Source organism: Microcaecilia unicolor, chromosome 8, assembly GCF_901765095.1.
Source record: "Microcaecilia unicolor chromosome 8, aMicUni1.1, whole genome shotgun sequence".
Lineage (NCBI taxonomy): Eukaryota > Metazoa > Chordata > Amphibia > Gymnophiona > Siphonopidae > Microcaecilia > Microcaecilia unicolor.
Window position 1 is genome coordinate 115,611,871 of NC_044038.1, and position 16,553 is coordinate 115,628,423.

Here is a 16,553-nt window from a genome sequence, read left to right on the forward strand (position 1 = left end):
TATAAATAAATACAACCTCAGGGCCCAATAAAGCAAAATAAATAAATAAAAAAGAAAACACTGTTCTGTTACACCATCTGTTTCAGCTCAAAATGGCTGACAAAATTCTGAATAACTGATGAACATTTCATAATTGTAGGACACTTAGGGCCTCTTATAAAGCCATGCTAGTGGTTCCTGCATGGCAATGATAAGGAAGCCCACTGAAAGTGAATGGGATTTGTTAGCATTACCGCACCGAGAACTGCTAGCATTGCTTGATAAAAGAGGCCCTTTATGGCAGTTATTAAGATAAAAAGGTGTCCCAACTTTCAATCAGCTGTGAACTGTGCAGAACCCCCCCCCCCCCCCCAGCTTGTTGGATAAAAAGCCAGTATCTCGAAAATTGTAAAAGATATGCCTGAAATTTTGCAGTTTTCCATCTTATATATTTGTCTCCATTCTGGTAGATTACTATCAATTCTGAAATGGTAAGGTAGTGACTATTGATTGTAGACATGGAATGACCCTCATGTTATTTGTCTTACCTCTCTCTGGAACCTCTCCAATGTTAATTTCCTCTGCATCTGGTCTTGTACCCAAAGATCTGCAGCATACCCCTCTTCCAACAAAGATTTCCAACAATTTCCAGCTTCTCGATTTGATTTTGTCAGAACAATTCGTATCAGTTTTCTGTCCTCTGTCAACAAGCGATAAGGAAAATGAAAGATATCAAAATATTGTCAAAGGCTATTTTCTGCCTCAGCTACCTTCATGGGACCAGATGAGATACATACCAGGATACTAAGTGAGCTCAGAAATGTTTTACTGTGGGAGATGTTCATTGGTATTTGTGAAGGGCAGCTGCGGTCCCTTATCACAGAAGTAGAAACGTAGAAAAATGCAGGCAGAAAAAGACCATCCAGCTTATTTTCGAAAGAGAAAGACGCCCATATTTCGACCCAAATCGGGAGATGGGCGCCTTTCTCCCATGGGTGCCCAAATCGGTATAATCGAAAGCCGATTTTGGGCGTCTCCATCTGCAATCTGTTGCGGGAACGGACAAAGTTGACGGGGGCTTGTCAGAGGCATAGTGAAGGCAGGACTGAGGCATGTTTATCGGCCGAAGAGAGATGGGCGCCCTTGGCTGATAATAAAAAAAAGAAGGGCGCCAGAAGCGAGAATTTGGGTCACTTTTTCTGGACCCTTTTTTTCTCACGAACAAGTACCCAAAAAGTGCCCCGACTGCCCAGATGACCACCGGAGGGAATCGGGGATGACCTCCCCTGACTCCCCCAGTGGTCACTAACCCCCTCCCACCAAAAAAAAAAAAAAAAAAAAAAAGAACTTTAAAAACTTTTGTTTGCCAGCCTGTATGCCAGCCTCAAATGTCGTACCCAGCTCCATCACAGCAGTATGCAGGTCCCTGGAGCAGTTGTTAGTGGGTGCAGTGGACTTCAGCCAGGTGGACCCAGGCCCATCCCCCCCCCACCTGTTACACTTGTGCTGGTAAATGGGAGCCCTCCAAACCACCCCAAAGCCCACTATACTCACATCTAGGTGTCCCCCATCAGCCATAAGTGCTATGGTAATGATGTAGAGTTGTGGGCAGTGGGTTTGGGGGGCTCAGCACCCAAGGGAAGGGAGCTATGGACTTGGGAGGTATTTTAATTTCTTTTTCTAATTGTTACAAGTGCCCTCTAGGGTGCCCGGTTGGTGTCCTGGCATGTGAGGGGGACCAGTGCACTATGAATCCTGGCCCCTCCCACAACCAAATGCCTTGGATTTGTTCGTTTTTGAGCTGGGCGCCTTCGGTTTCCATTATCGCTGAAAAACGATAACGCCCAGCTCAAATCTGATGCATTTGCCCGGCACAAACCGTATTATCGAAAAAAAAAGATGGACGCTCATCTTTTTCGAAAATACGGTCTGGCCCGACCCTTCACGTACCTGTCCTCAGAGATAGACACCCATGGAGATGGGTGTTCGCGTTCGATTATGTCCCTCCATATGGCCTATCTACTCTGCCCATCCATGCCATCTACTCTCCCTATCATTTCCTCAGAGATCCTATGTATTTGTCCCAAGCTCTCTTGAATTCAGATACTGTTTTCGACTCCACTAATTCCACCAGGAGGCTGTTCCATTAATTCACCACCCTTTCTGTGAAGAAGTATTTTCTCAGGTTACTTCCGAGTCTATCCCCTTTCACCTTCATCCTATGCTCCTTCATTCCAAAGCTTCCTTTCAATTGAAAGACTTCCCTCATGTGCATTTATGCTTCACAGTTATTTAAATGTCTGTGTGTCTCCTACCTTTTTTCCACAAAGTATATATATTGAGATCTTGAGTCTGTCCTCATACAAAGACCACTGACCATTTTTAGTAGCTGGCCTCTGGGCTGACTCCTTCCTGTTTATATCTTTTTGAAGGGGAAGTCTCCAGAATTGTATACAATATTCTAAATTAGTTTTATATGGGGGGCATCATCACCTTTTTCCTTCTAGCTTTTGCCATCGCCTTTTCTACCTGTTTGGCTACCTTAAGATCATCACATACAATCACACCCAAGTCCCGCTCCTCTTTTGTACACAAAGTTCTTCATCTCCTAAACTGTACTGTTCCCTCAGGTTTTTGCAGCAAAATGCATGACCCTACATTTATTTAGCATTAAATCTAAGCTGCCAAATTCCAGAACACTTCTCTAGTTTCATTAAGTCCTTCCTTTCTTGCGACATCAAGGGTGTCTACCCTATTGAATATTTTGGTATCATCTGCAAACCTTACCAGACAGCCCTTCAGCAACCTCTTAGAAAAATGTTAAAAAGAACCAGCCCAAGAACCGAACTTTACACTGGTAACACTTTTTTCCTTAGAATGAGCTCCATTTAGCACCAACCCTCTGTCGTCTTCCACTTAACCAGTTCCTACCCCAGTCAGTCACTTTAGGGCCCATATCAAGGGCACTCAATTTATTTATTAGTCGTCTATATGGACCCATTTCAAAGACTTTGCTAAAATCTAAATACATCATATGTAGTCCTCTCCTTCAGTCCAACTCTGTGGTTACCTCTGGTCACTCAAAGGTATCAATTAGCCCTGAATGACAAGACCTGCCTTCAGTGATAACAGTTGGGAAACATCCACAATTCCAGGAATAACATGTATAGAATGTTTTATACGTTTGGGAAGCTTGCCAGGTGCCCTTGGCCTGGATTGGCCACTGTCGTGGACAGGATACTGGGCTCGATGGACCCTTGGTCTTTTCCCAGTATGGCATTACTTATGTACTTATCAGGTCAGCGAGCAGAGAAAAACAAGTGCCTGAAGGAATTATCTACAGTCCAGTGGGTTGCAAGACCTAAGGCAACATGGTTCTATTAGAGCTATATTCTGCCAAATGAATCTCATCAATTTATTTAATGGGGTGATTAGAGAACTAAGTTGAGGGCACATATTGGGTATGGTTTCCTTGGATTTCAGCAAAGCCCTTAATAATGTGTCACACAGACAATTCATATTAGTCATGAGCCTCCTACAGGTAGTTTCCAAAGTTGTGAACTTGATGCAGAATAGAACCTGCTTTTTTCAGTGGAAAATGGGTCCACGTAGGGTAAAATTGGGCTTTTCAGGAGCCTCTCTCCTTAAGTATCCAAGGCCTTACCGTTGGCCTCATAACTGTTCACATGCCCTATTTACACTGTTTTAGTACCCCATGCCAAACTTCACCTCCCTTATTGGTTAGTGACTGGGAGCCAGAAGCATTCATTTTTCTGTGTACGTCCATAGGTTACCCTGGCCAGGTTCTGTATATGTGTGCATTTTCTGATTGGTTATCTTAACCAGGCTCTGCCACGCATGGGCTGGGCAGAGAAAGAGTATAATTGTAGCTATGGACTGGTATTTTTTACAAGCTTCTTCTGGGACTTTCTTCTTGGATTCTTTGACTTTTCTATAGAAATCAAACAAAATAAAATATGGACTTTTGTATAGCTTCCTTTTTACTCTGTGCACTGTGGGGGATCCAGCCGCAAGTTCTTCATGCCCCCTCCCTTGCATGGGAGGTTAGAAACTACCATGAATACGGACCATCTGTAACCAGAAGCTGTTTAACTCTGCTGACATCATATTAAAGATATCTTAACATATCTATTTCCTTGGTGAACATGCAAGTTTTTAGTTTATACACATTTGTGTTGTTGGTGTCTGACGATCTAGTGAAGAAACAATGCTACAAGGCAACGACCATGGCCAGAAGGATGCTAGGCTGCAAAGAGAGGGGTATAACCAGCAGAAGAAAGGAGGTGTTGATGCCCCTCTACAACTCGTTGGTGAGGCCCCACTTGGGAATATTGTGTTCAGTTTTGGAGGCCGTATCTTGCTAAAGATGTAAAAAGACTGGAAGCGGTGCAAAGAAAAGCTAAAAAAATGGTATGGGATTTGCGTTGCAAACCGTACGAGAGACTTGCTGACCTAAACACGTATACCTTGGAAGAAAGGAGAAACAGGGGTGACATGAAACAGACGTTCAAATATTTGAAAGGTATTAATCCGCAAACAAACCTTTTCCAGAGACGGGAAGGCGGTAGAACTAAAGGAAACCAATTGAGGTTGAAGGGGGGCAGACTCAGGAGTAATGTCTGGAAGTATTTTTTCACGGAGAGGGTGGTGGATATGTGGAATGCCCTCCCGCGGGAGGTAGTGGAGATGAAAAAGGTAATGGAATTCAAACGTGCGTGGGATAAACACAATGGAATCCTGTTTAGAAGGAATGGATCCATGGAATCTTAGCGGAGATTGGGTGGCGATGCAGCTAATTGGGAAGCGAAACTGGTGCTAGGCAGACTTCTACGGTTTATGCCTGATCATGACTGGATAGGGATGGGCTGGAGTTTAAATTTTAAGGGATTTTGACGTTAGATTCAGAACTTAGTACAAGAACAGCGTTAGGCAGACTTCTACGGTCTGTGCCCTGAGAACTGCAAGGCCAAATCAAAGTATCACATACCATGTAAAATGGCGATGCTTATGAATTTATCTTGTTGGGCAGATTGGATGGACCGTACAGGTCTTTATCTGCCATCATTTACTATGTTACTATATTTGTCATCTGACAATACAAAAGAACCCACATGGGAAAAATAGAATGGCTGTTCTAAATCAGAAATAGATTACATAATAACATAAAAGAGTAGTCACACTGGGTCGGACCAATGGTCCATCTAGCCCAGTATCTTGTTTCTAACAGTGGTCAAGTCAGGTCACAAGTACCTGGCAGAAACCCAAATTGTGGCAACATTCCATTCTACCAATCCCAGAGCAATTGCTTACCCATCTCTGTATCAATAGCAGAATATGGACTTTTCCTCCAGGAACTTGTCCAAAACCTTTTTAAACCCACGTATATTAACTGCCATTACCACATACTCCTGCAAAGAGTTCCAGAGCTTAACTATTCGTTGAGTAAAAAAATATCTCCTCCTATTTGTTTTAAAAGTAATTCCATGTAACTTCCTTGAGTGTCCCCTAGTTTTTGTACTTTTGGAATGAGTAAAAATCAATTTACTTCTACACCACTCAGGATTTTGTAGACCTCAATCACATCTCCCCTCATCTGTCTCTTTTCTAAGGTGAAGAGCCCTAACCTTTTTAGCATTTTCTCATACGAAAGGAGTTTCATCCCCTTTATCATTTCAGTTGCTCTTCTTTGAACCTTTTTTATTAATGCTATATCTTTTTTGAGATACAGCAACCAGAAATGAACGCAATAGTCAAGGTGAGGTTGCACCATGGAGCGATACAGAGACATTATAGTATTTTTGGTCTTATTCACCAACCCTTTCCTAATATTCCTAGCATCTTGTTTGCTCTTTTGGCCGCCGCCACATATTACACACAAGATTTCAGCACATTATCTACAACGACACCTAGATCTTTTTCTTGGGTGCTGACTCTAAAGGTGGACAAACAAAACAAACCTGTCTTTTCACTAGCAGAGGGTCTGACCTCTAAAAGTTTCTAATTTGTCTTCATCCTATTGCCTATAACTTAAAATTGTTGTTGCAATGTGATTTCATATTTTTATGCTGGTACAGTCATAAAGGTGCTTTTATTGAACTGTGCTTTGCACTTCTGTGCCAGTGATTTCATATTTTTATGCTGGAATGATCTTAAAGGTGCTCTCATTAGAACTGTGTTTTGAAACTGTGCCAAGTGACTTAATCCAATCAATTTGGTTACACAGAATTTGGTGACTCTGGTGTCTGTCTTAAAGGTGTGTGTATTAGAATTGTGTTTTCAATCTTCAGTGCCAGAGACTTAATTCAATCAATTTAGTTACACAGCATCTGGTGACTCAGACTGCACAGCTCTGGGGGAGGGGTAATTTGTATACCGCTGTGTAGTAAAAGAAAAAACAGAACTTAAGTTTACCTTGTGAACTGTCTGAGCTACGCTGGGCATTTTCAGACTTGGTTTGATTGTATACTGATGTTACCTGTGTCATAATATCTTCCTGATAAACTGCTTCTATTCTATTAAAAAAAAAAAAACACTTTCAGAGGGTAAGAGGAGGCGACAGCTGTGGCCAGAAGGATGCTAGGCTGCATAGAGAGGGGTATAACCAGCAGAAGAAAGGAGGTGTTGATGCCCCTCTACAAGTCGTTCGTGAGGCCACACTTGGAGTATTGTGTTCAGTTTTGGAAGCCGTATCTTGCTAAAGATGTAAAAAGACTGGAAGCGGTGCAAAGAAAAGCTACGAAAATGGTATAGGATTTGCGCTGCAAACTGTACGAGAGACTTGCCGACCTGAACGTGTATACCTTAGAGGAAAGGAGAAACAGATGTAACATGATACAGACGTTCAAATATTTGAAAGGTATTAAGCCACAAACAATCCTTTTCCCGAGACGAGAAGGTGGTAGAACTAGAGGACAAAAATTGAGGGTGAAGGGGGGCAGACTCAGGAGTATTATCAGTAAGTATTTTTTCACAGAAAGGGTGGTAGAAACGTGGAATGCCCTCCTGCAGGAGGTGGTGGAGATGAAAATGATAATGGAATTCAAACATGTGTGGGATAAGCACAAAGGAATCCTGTTTACAATGTAGTAAATTTAAAACGAATCTTTTTTTCACTCAGCATGTAATTAAACTCTGGAATTCGATGCCAGAGAATGTGGTAAAGACAGTTAGCTTAGCGGGGTTTAAAAAAAAGGTTTGGATGGCTTCCTAAAGGATAAGTCCATAGACAATTATTAAAATGACTTGGGGAAAATCCACTGCTTATTTCTGGGATAAGCAGCAAAAAAATGTATTGATCTTTTTGGGATCTTGCCAAGTATATGTGACCTGGATTGCCCACTGTTGGAAACAGGATGCTGGGATTGATGGACCTTTGCTCTGTCCCAGTGTGGCAATACTTATGTACTTATGTAGAAGGAATGGTTCTACAGAATCTTAGCGGAGATTGGGTGGCAATGTCAGTATTTGGGAAGCAAAACCAGTGCTAGGCAGACTTCTACGGTCTATGCCTTGATCGTAACTGAATAGATATGGATGGGCTGGAGTGTAAATTTTAAGGGGCTTCGATGTTAGCTTCAGAACTTTTAGTAGAAGAAGAGTGCTGGGCAGACTTGGTCTGTGCCCTGAGAATGGCAAGGACAAATCAAACTCTGGTATACATATAAAGTATCTTGTTGGGCAGACTGGATGGACTGCTCAGGTCTTTATCTGTCATCAGTTACTATGTTACTATGCAATATTTCACAGTCTGCACGTGTTTTAACAACCTTGAATAGTTTTGTGTCATTTGCAAATTTAATCACCTCACTCGTTCCAATTTCCCTATCATTTATAAATATGTTAAATAGCACTGGTCCCAATACTGATTCCTGCTGTACTCCACTGTTCACCCTCCTCCATTGAGAGAAATGACCATTTAACCCTACCCTCTGTTTTCTGTCCAATAACCAATTCCTAATCCACACCAGAACCTTGCCTTCTATCCCACGACTTTTTAATTTTCTGAGGAGTCTCTCATGAAGAACTTTATCAAAAGCTTTCTGAAAATCTAGATACACTACATCAACCAGATCACCTTTATCCACATGTTTATTTACGCCTTCAAAGAAATGAAGCAAATTCGTGAGGTAAGACTTCCCTTGGCTGATCCCATGCTGACTCTGTCCCATTAAACCATGTTTGTATATGGTGTTCTGTAATTTTATTCTTTATAATAGTTTCCACTACTTTGCCCAGCACTGACGTCAGGCTTACCGGTCTGTAATTTCCCAGAGCACCCCTGGAACCCTTTTTAAAAATCGGTGTCACATTGGCCACCCTCCAATCTTCAGGACCTGTGGACAATTTTAACGATGTTAACACATTACTAACAGCAGATCAGCAATTTCATGATCGAGTTCTTTGAGTACCCTTGGATGTATGCCATCCAGTCCAGGTGATTTACTACTCTTTAAATTTGTTGATTTGGTTCAGTACATCTTCCGTTCCTACACATCATCACCCTTGAAAACCATTTCTAAATATTCTCTTTTAGCCTTCTTTATTAATGCTTTGCATCTGACTTGCCAGTGCTTATGTTGCTTCTTATTTTCTTCATTTGGGTCCTTTTTCTATTCTTTGAAGGACATTCTATTGGCTTTAATAGCCTCTTTCATTTCAGCTTTTAACAATGCTGGCTGTCGTTTTCTCTTCTTCCACCTTTGTAACTATGCGGAATGCATCTGGTGTGGGCTTCCAAGATGGTATCCTATATAATAAAACGCACCTCCAACATTCTGAAGCCGAGAAAGTGAAGCCTTCAAGCCTTGAAACATTCCTGCAATGTTCTGGAACTACGTGTCGTCAATTGAGGAGATGGAGCCTTACAGAGCGCACAAATGCTTCAAGGCTTGAAGGCTTCACTTTCTCGGCTTCAGAACTATAGAGGTGCGTTTTATTACATAGCATGTGCTCAGTGCTTTTCTGTAGCACATGGGGGGAATTTAATATATGCTGATTAAAGTGGAGGAGTGGCTGGAGGGGGGGCAGGGGAGATAGGACAATCGCTGGGTGGCTGGAGGGGGGGCAGGGGAGAGAGGAGAATCACTGTGTGGCTGGAGAGGGGGCAGGGGAGATAGGACAATCGCTGGGTGGCTGGAGAGGGGGCAGGGGAGAGAGGAGGATCGCTAGGTGGCTGGAAGGGGGGGCAGGGGACAGAACAGCATCGGTGGGTGGCTGGAGGGGGGGGGGGCAAGGGAAAAAGTAGAATCGATGGGTGGCTGAAGGGGGTGCAGGGGAGAGAGGAGAATCGCTGGGTGGCTGGAGGGGGGACAGAGACCCACTTGCACCCAGCAGTCTCACTCTCTCTCTGTCACACACACAGACTCGCACATTCACTCTCTCTCTCTCACACACACACAGAGTCAATCTCACACATACTCTCTCAAACATACACACTCTGAGGAAAACATTTGTGTCAGAAACGGGCCTGTTTTATTAGTTTTTGAATAATGTCCAGGCCTGATTTACCGTTCGAACCTTTGCAGCCTATCCTTGTGGCTTCTTTTTAACCATTTTCCTCATTTTATTATAGTCACCCTTTCAAAAATTAAATGCAGCTACAGTAGATTTCCAATGTGGGTTCATTCTAGATAGTAGTTCAAACTTGATCATGTTATGATCACTGTTTCCTATGGAAGCCAACACAACCACCTCTTGCACTGTGCCCTACATGGCACCAAGGACCAGATCCAAAATGGCTTCCCTTCTCGTCGGTTCCTGCAACAGTTGCTCCAAGATAGTCATTTTTTTTTTTTACTTTAAATTTTTATTGAATGTTTTGAATTATTTTACAACCCTTAAAAACATTTTGAAACATTTGTGTAAACAGTCCATCGGGTATTCACCACATATGGTAAAATTATGTATCATACCTGATAATTTTCTTTCCATTAATCATAGCTGATCAATCCATAGACTGGTGGGTTGTGTCCATCTACCAGCAGGTGGAGATAGAGAGCAATCCTTTTGCCTCCCTATATGTGGTCATGTGCTGCCGGAAACTCCTCAGTATGTCGATATCCAAGCTCCATCCGCAGGACTCAGCACTTAGAGAATTACACCCACGAAGGGACACTCTGCCCAGCTCACCACCGCCGAAACGGGGGAGGGGAATTAACCCAGCTCATCCCCACACAAGTGGGGGAGGGGAATCCGTCCAGCTCATCCCCGCGGAGCGGGGGAGGGACACCACACCCGCCGATGCGGGGGGGGGGGAGATCTGGCTTATCCTGCAACCGCGGGAGGAGCTGACTGACCCTAACACCGCCGAAGCGGGAGGGGTACAAAACTGCCCTACTGCCGCACGAAGCGGGAGGGAGCGCCGGCAGAATTTAAGTCTCAATCCAGCCCCGTAAAACGGAGGGGAGAGGAATGCAGCAGCTCACTGTAACACAAACTCGTCTCAACTCTTGAAGAATTCATTGAAAAACTTGAACACGAAGTCCTCCTGAACAGGAACTGAAGACTAAACTTGAACCCGAAATGCAACCAGAATATAAACAGTACAGATATCTGGGAGGGGCTATGGATTGATCAGCTATGATTAATGGAAAGAAAATTATTAGGTATGATACATAATTTTACCTTCCATATCATCATGCTGATCAATCCATAGACTGGTGGGATGTACCGAAGCAGTACTCACCCAGGGTGGGACATTGAAATCCCTGACCGCAACACTGAAGCTCCAAATAGGGCCTCCGCCCGAGCAGCCACAGTCAAGCGGTAATGCCTGGAGAAGGTTATGGGCCGAAGCCCAAGTTGCCGCCTTGCAAATCTCTTCCAAGGAGACGGACCTGGCCTCTGCCATCGAGGCCGCCTGAGCTCTAGTGGAGTGAGCCTTCAGCTGGATAGGCGGAACCTTCCCCGCGGCCACATAAGCCGCTGCAATGGCTTCCTTGACCCATCTTGCCACTGTAGGCTTAGCAGCCTGCAGACCCTTACGAGGCCCTGCAAACAGGACAAACAGATGATCCGATTTCCGGAAATCATTGGTCACTTCCAAGTATCTGATGATGACACGTCTCACATCCAGATATTTGAGAGCAGAGTATTCCTCTGGGTAGTCCTCCCTACGAAAGGAAGGGAGACAGAGCTGCTGATTCACATGGAAGCGAGAAACAATCTTGGGCAGGAAGGAAGGCACTGTGCGAATAGTCACTCCTGCCTCCGTGAACTGCAGAAAAGGCTCTCTACATGAGAGCGCCTGGAGCTCGGAAACTCTTCTGGCTGAAGTGATAGCCACCAAAAAGACTGCTTTCAACGTCAGGTCTTTCAGAGATGCCCTCGACAAGGGTTCAAAAGGCGGCTTCTGCAATGCTCTTAGCACCAGGTTGAGATTCCACGCAGGCACCACTGAGTGCAGAGGAGGGCGCAGGTGATTAACTCCCTTGAGAAAGCGCACCACATCTGGCTGCGAAGCCAGGGAAACACCCTTCAGGCGGCCCCTGAAGCAAGCCAGAGCCGCTACCTGGACTTTAAGGGAACTGAGCGACAGGCCTTTCTCCAGACCTTCTTGCAGGAACGCCAACACTGAAGAAATTGGAGCAGTGAAGGGAGAAAGTGAGCCTGCTTCACACCACGCTACAAAGATATGCCAAACCCTGGCGTAAGCAGTAGAAGTAGAGCGCTTCCTCGCTCTCAGCATAGTGGCGATGACCTTGTCTGAGAAGCCCTTCTTTCTCAGACGCTGCCGCTCAATAGCCAGGCCGTAAGACCAAAGGGGGAGGGATCCTCCATCACCACGGGACCCTGATGTAACAGGCCCTGCTCCACTGGCAGCCGCAGAGGATCGTCGACTGAGAGCCTGATCAAGTCCGCATACCAGGGACGTCTGGGCCAGTCCGGACCCACCAGGATTATCCGGCCCGGATGCTTTGCCACCCGGTCTAGCACCCTGCCCAACATGGGCCAGGGCGGGAACACAGAGAAGCTCTTGTGTCGGCCACTGTTGGAGAAGAGCATCTACTCCCAGGGATCGAGGGTCCCGTCCTCTGCTGAAAAAGCGCGGCACTTGGCAATTGGCCGATGACGCCATCAGATCTAGGCTCGGCTGGCCCCAGCGCTTCGTGATGTCCAAGAACGCCTGAGCAGATAGCTGCCACTCTCCGGGCTCCAAGGTATGGCGACTGAGAAAGTCCGCCTTGACATTCATGACTCCGGCAATGTGGGCCGCTGACAGCTGTTCCAGGTTCGCTTCCGCCCACTGGCATAGATTCATGGCCTTCTTGGCTAGAAGGGCGCTCTTGGTACCTCCCTGGCGGTTGACATAGGCCACAGCCGTGGCATTGTCCGACAGGACCCGTACTGGCTTCAACGCCAGTACCGGGATGAACTCCAAAAGCGCCAACCGAATGGCCCTGAGTTCCAGGAGGCTGATAGACCACGTTGCCTCTGCAGGAGACCATAGCCCCTGCGCTGTCCTTCCCAAGCAGTGGGCTCCCCAGCCCGACAAAGAGGCGTCCGTCGTGACGACAATCCACTCCGGGGTCACCAGAGGCATTCCTGCAGACAACTTGTCTGTCTGCATCCACCAGCTCAGCGCCTTGCGCACTGCTGGGTCCAAGGGAAGGCGCACAGCATAATCCTCCGACATCGGAGTCCAGCGCTGCAGCAGAGAGTGTTGTAGTGGTCTCATATGAGCCCTGGCCCAGGGCACTACTTCCATCGTGGCCGTCATAGAGCCCAACAGCTGCACATAGTCCCAAGCCCGAAGAGGAGAGGCTACTAGGAACTGATCCACCTGAGCCTGAAGCTTGACAATCCGATTGTCTGGCAGGAACACTCTGCCCACTTGGGTGTCGAATCGAACACCCAGATACTCCAGGGACTGAGTCGGGCGCAGCTGGCTCTTCTCCCAGTTGATGATCCAGCCCAGGGAGCTCAAAAGAGCAACCACCCGGTCCACAGCTTTGCCGCACTCTGCATAAGAGGGGGCTCGGATCAACCAGTCGTCCAGATAAGGATGGACTTGTACTCCTTCCTTTCGCAGGAAGGCCGCGATGACCACCATTACTTTGGAGAAGGTCCGCGGAGCAGTAGCCAACCCGAAAGGGAGGGCTCTGAACTGGAAGTGTCGGCCCAGGACTGCAAAACGCAGAAAGCGTTGATGAGGAGGCCAGATGGGAATATGCAGGTACGCTTCCTTGATGTCCAAGGAAGCCAAGAACTCTCCTGCCTTCACTGCCGCTATAACAGAGCGGAGAGTCTCCATGCGAAAGTGCCGCACTTTCAAGGCCCGATTGACCCCTTTGAGGTCGAGGATAGGCCGGACAGAACCTCCTTTCTTTGGTACCACAAAGTAAATGGAGTAACGTCCCTTGCCAGTCTGATTTTCTGGCACCGGAACGACCGCACCCAGGCGGATCAGGTTGTCCAAGGTCCGCTGCACTGCCACAGCTTTGACCGGAGACTTGCAGGGAGAGAGTACAAACCCGTCTCTTAAGGGTCGGCAGAACTCTAACTTGTAGCCGTCTCTGATGACTTCCAGCACCCAAGCGTCTGAAGTTACTTTGGTCCACTCGCCCAGAAACGAGGACAGGCGTCCTCCAATCTGCACTGGGCCATGGACCAGGACCCCGTCATTGGGTACGAGACCCTGGGGGAGGACCGGAGGGCGTACCTCCAGGACTGCGGTCTCTGCGAAAGGAATGCTGCTTGGGGGAGAAGTTCCTTTTGAAGGACGAGGGGGCAGAGGAGCCCGACTTGCCCGGGCGGTACCGACGGGCTTCTTGAAACCGTCCTCTGGAGATACCGGGGCGAGCACTGGCCCGAGCCCTGACCTCTGGTAACCTCTTGCCCTTAGACGTGCCGAGATCGGTCACGATTTTGTCCAGCTCGACCCCAAAGAGCAGCTTGCCTTTAAAAGGCAACTTAGCCAGGCGGGACTTAGAAGCGTGGTCCACAGACCAATGTTTCAGCCAAAGCCAGCGCCGCGCAGAGACTGTCTGAGCCATGCCTTTAGCCGAGGCTCTCAAGACATCATACAGTAAGTCTGCCAAATAAGCCAAGCCCGATTCCAGGGCCGGCCAGTCAGCCCTCAAGGAAGGATCCGAGGGGGAAGCCCGCTGCACCATCGTCAGGCACGCCATGGCCACATAGGAGCCGCAAACTGAGGCCTGCAAACTTAAGGCAGCCGCCTCGAAGGACGACCTTAAAGCCACTTCCAATCTTCTGTCTTGGGCGTCCTTTAGGGCCGTGCCACCTTCCACCGGCAACGCCGTCTTCTTAGTCACCGCAGTGATTAAAGAATCCACGGTAGGCCAAAGAAAGGCCTCACGTTCACTTTCAGGCAAAGGATAGAGGCGGGACATAGCCCTAGCCACTTTGAGGCTCGCTTCCGGGACATCCCATTGAGCCGAAATTAAGGTGTGCATGGCATCATGCAAGTGGAAGGTTCTAGGCGGGCGCTTCGTCCCCAGCATAATGGCAGAGCCAACAGGGGTTGAGGGAGAGACGTCCTCTGGCGAGGAAATCTTCAAAATGCTCATGGCCTGCAGTAACAGGTTGGGCAAATCCTTTGAGCGAAAGATCCGCGCTGCAGAGGGGTCATCCGCTCCATCCGAGCGGGAATCCGTCTCCTCCAAGGAATCCCCAAAGGACCATTGGGAGAACTCAGATACGCTGCCCTCATCTACATCAGAGGAAACAGCATCCTCTAAGGCCTGGGAATCCACCCGAGGGCGTTTACTTCCGGGGGCCTCAACCCCGTTATCGGACAAGGGAGAAGCGGCAGCGTTTTGCATAAGGAAAGCCTTATGCAGCAGCAAAATAAACTCGGGGGAGAAACCCCCCAGACTGTGTATTTCAGCAGCCTGGGCCACAGCCCTAGACGCACCCTCAACCGGCGCTCGCAAGAGCGGGGGAGCCACATGCTGCGCATCCAAGATGGCGTCCGGCGCGACACTCCGCGAAGGAGCCGCGCTTAACTTTAGCCGCTTTTTGGCCGTCGCCAAATCAAGGGCGGCCATGGCATGAACGTCTCCCAGCTCAAGGGCGGCCCAAGAAGAAGCCGTCCGAGCAGAGTGGCCGGCCAATATAGCGGAGGCAAGCAGCGGGGGATGGGCGTTTATGGCGGGAAAAACCGCCGCGCCGGAGGAAGACCCGGGACACTGACCGGCCTCCAAACTGACACCCAACAAGGGTGAATCAGACATTAAAACCCCCGCATCCCCGCTAGAAGCGCACACGTGGTCCGGGGAGCGATTCTTCGCGCCCTCGCCCTCCGACGCCATAGGCCACGTGGAGATCAATTGGGGAACCCCCTGCCCGCTATAAAAAGGTAAAAATTACCTGCTTCTCGCTCCGAGCTGTAACGACCTGGTGTCCCAGTGAGTAGCTGCAATAAACGTTTAAATAAACGTTGAAATAAACGCCCTTAAGGACGTCCAAAAATTTTTTTTTTTTTTTTTTTAACGGAGCCAGCGGGAGGGGGGAGAAAAGGAGGGACCTGGCGCCGCCAGGTTTGCACTTGCTCAAGAAGAGCCCTCAACCCCAGGCACTCAACAAAACCTAAAAATTAGGCTTGGAGGCCTAGCCAGAGCTGCTGCTGTGTGTGACCACCACCTGCTGAGATAGAGAACATACTGGGGAGTTTCCGGCAGCACATGACCACATATAGGGAGGCAAAAGGATTGCTCTCTATCTCCACCTGCTGGTAGATGGACACAACCCACCAGTCTATGGATTGATCAGCATGATGATATGGAAAGTTCCATTTCTTTACATCTTTCCATTATATTGGCTGTCACACTAGCTTATTTTATCCACATTAAACACATCTTGCTATTTTTACTCCATTCTCTTATTACCATTCCCACCATCCACGTTCCACTCTATACTATTCCCAGCTTTATTTTGCTCCTTCACTAACACAGGTGGTGAAATCAACTTTACCACCCATCTACCCCCTCCCTCCCCCCCTCTCCTTCAGTCCAGTTTTCCTGAGTCAATCCCTCCCCCCCTTCCTACCCGTCTCCTTCCCCTGGAATGAATCCTCACCCCCCCTATAGTCCCTCAATCATTTGTTGAAATCTTGCCCATCCCCTTTTACGTCGGAGCTCACCCTACCCTCTGTATACTGTTAGGCGTTCCATATGCCACAAAAGTCTCACTTTGATCTTCCAATCTTCTAATTTCAGGGGGTCTACTGATTTCCAGCAGCACGCGAGGAGGCACTTCTCCTCCCATTCTTCTCGCTCATTATACATTCCTAGTAAGCATTGTCGCAGCCCAAACACCAAGGATACTCCCATAGTTCGGGCCAGCGCTCTCATCACTGCCTCCCAAAATGGTACCACCCTCCCACATGTCCACCACACATGAAGAAATGTGCCTTTCTGGCTTTTGCATCTCCAACACACATCCGATGCTCCTGTGTACATCTTTTTTAGCCTCTCTGACGTATAGTACCATCTCGTAAGGACCTTGTATGCTTTTTGTACTTCCCCACATATAGTTTCCCATTCCCGCTCTGTAAATTGATATTTCAGATCCCTTTCCCAAGCTATTTTTAT

The 16,553-nt window shown here is 47.4% G+C and overlaps 1 protein-coding gene across 1 annotated transcript in view; it reads right to left on the reverse strand.

Moving 5' to 3' along the window:
- Positions 1 to 16,553, reverse strand: part of NUDCD2 (NudC domain containing 2) — an 87,498-nt gene that overhangs the window by 18,857 nt on the left and 52,088 nt on the right. The window contains exon 3 of the mRNA XM_030213535.1: positions 528 to 679. Within this exon, the coding sequence (XP_030069395.1) occupies positions 528 to 679 (152 nt within the window). The remainder of the gene's footprint in view (positions 1 to 527; positions 680 to 16,553) is intronic.